Raw genomic sequence first — 1714 nt, forward strand, 5'->3', positions numbered from 1 at the left:
ATGAGCACAGATGAAGCTGTGCACCTGTGCTACGAGAATCTAAATGGGTCCTGTGTCAAAACTTCCTACTCCTCTTTGCCCAGGGTCATTCTGTACATGGTCTTTGGCTCTGGGACTGTGTTAACCGTGTTTGGAAACCTCCTGGTGATGATTTCGATTCTTCATTTCAAGCAGCTGCACTCGCCAGCCAATTTCTTGATCGCGTCCCTGGCCTGCGCTGACTTCTTGGTGGGAGTGACCGTGATGCCCGTCAGCACAGTGAGGTCTGTGGAGAGCTGCTGGTACTTCGGGGAGAGCTACTGTAAATTTCACTCAAGTTTTGAAGGATCATTCTGCTATGCATCTATCTACCACTTGTGTTTTATTTCTGTGGATAGATACATTGCTGTCACTGACCCGCTGATCTACCCAACCAGGTTCACCACGTCCGTTTGGGGCTCCTGCATTGTCTTCTCCCGGCTTTTCTCAGTTACTTTCAGTTTCCCACTTCTTTACTCCGGGCGCAAATGAAGCTGGCTTGGAGGACCTAGTCAGTGCTCTCTCCTGTGTGGGCGGCTGTCAAGTGGCAGTAAATTCAAAGTGGGTGTTTGTGAGTTTTGCTCCATTTTTCATCCCTACACTTGTGATGATAGTTGTTTACTCCAAGATTTTTCTCACAGCTAAGCAACAGTCTAGGAAAATTGAAAGTCTGGGCAATAAGGCTGAGAAATCGTCAGATAGCTACAAAGACAGAGTCGCCAAGAGGGAGAGAAAGGCAGCTAGAACCCTGGGGATTGCAGTGGTAGCATTTCTGATTTCATGGCTACCCTACTTCATTGATTCAATAATCGATGCCTTCGTAGGGTTCATCACGCCCACATACATTTATGAAATATTGGTTTGGTTTGCTTACTACAACTCAGCGATGAACCCCTTGATCTATGCTTTCTTTTATCCTTGGTTTCGAAAAACCATCAAATTAATCATCACTGGCAAAGTCATGAGAGAGAATTCTTCAGCAATACGTTTATTTTCTGATTAAGCTCTGATTTTTTGATTGGGGAATTGGGAGTAGGTTCACAATGGATTGATTCATCATGAGGAAAACAATGAGTCATAAATATATAAGAGCTTTGAATGTAAACTCTTTTAACCATGCTTGGGCTTTGACCCCTTAAATTCAAGATCACTGTTGCTTAGGATATGTAACATTGAAACCTAATTTCTGTGGAAATAGCTAACCCTGCAGACAGAAATACCTGGATTCCAATGCCAGCTCTGCCACTTAACACCGTGATCGCCCTTTAATTTTCTGCCTAAAACCACTTCCTTATAATTTCTTCAAAGAGCCCTAGTGGTGCAATATGTCAACTAGTGTAGCTTTAATTTCAAGGTTGAAAGTTCAAATCCATCTGCTGCTCCAAAGGAGAACGATGAGGCAGTCTTCTCAAAACTCAAAACTACCATCAAGTTGTTTCTGACTGTAAGTGACCATATAGGGCAGAGTAATACTCCTGTGTGGGTTTTTGAGGATGTACATATTTGTAGAAATAAATAACCTCCTCTTTCTCTTGTGGAGTAGCTGATGGGTTCCAAGTGCGGATATTTTGGTTAGCAGACCACACATATCCTCTTACACCGCTAGGCTTTAGGACCTGTTTCTGGAAAAACTAGTTTTGCATACTCTCTGGAGCATCGTGCAACTCTGACTTAGGGGGTCACTGTGAGTTGGAAT

General features: G+C 43.4%; 1 protein-coding gene across 1 annotated transcript; it reads left to right on the forward strand.

Moving 5' to 3' along the window:
* LOC101648694 (trace amine-associated receptor 7a-like) lies at positions 1–1021 on the forward strand. The gene is given in 2 exon segments (XM_013006800.1): positions 1–498; positions 500–1021. Coding segments are annotated over 2 exon segments (1020 nt in total).
* Positions 1022–1714: the final 693 nt, after the last annotated feature.

This window comes from Echinops telfairi, unplaced genomic scaffold (assembly GCF_000313985.2).
Source record: "Echinops telfairi isolate 266 unplaced genomic scaffold, ASM31398v2 ScPeMD7_3533;HRSCAF=4204_0, whole genome shotgun sequence".
Classification (NCBI taxonomy): Eukaryota; Metazoa; Chordata; class Mammalia; order Afrosoricida; family Tenrecidae; genus Echinops; species Echinops telfairi.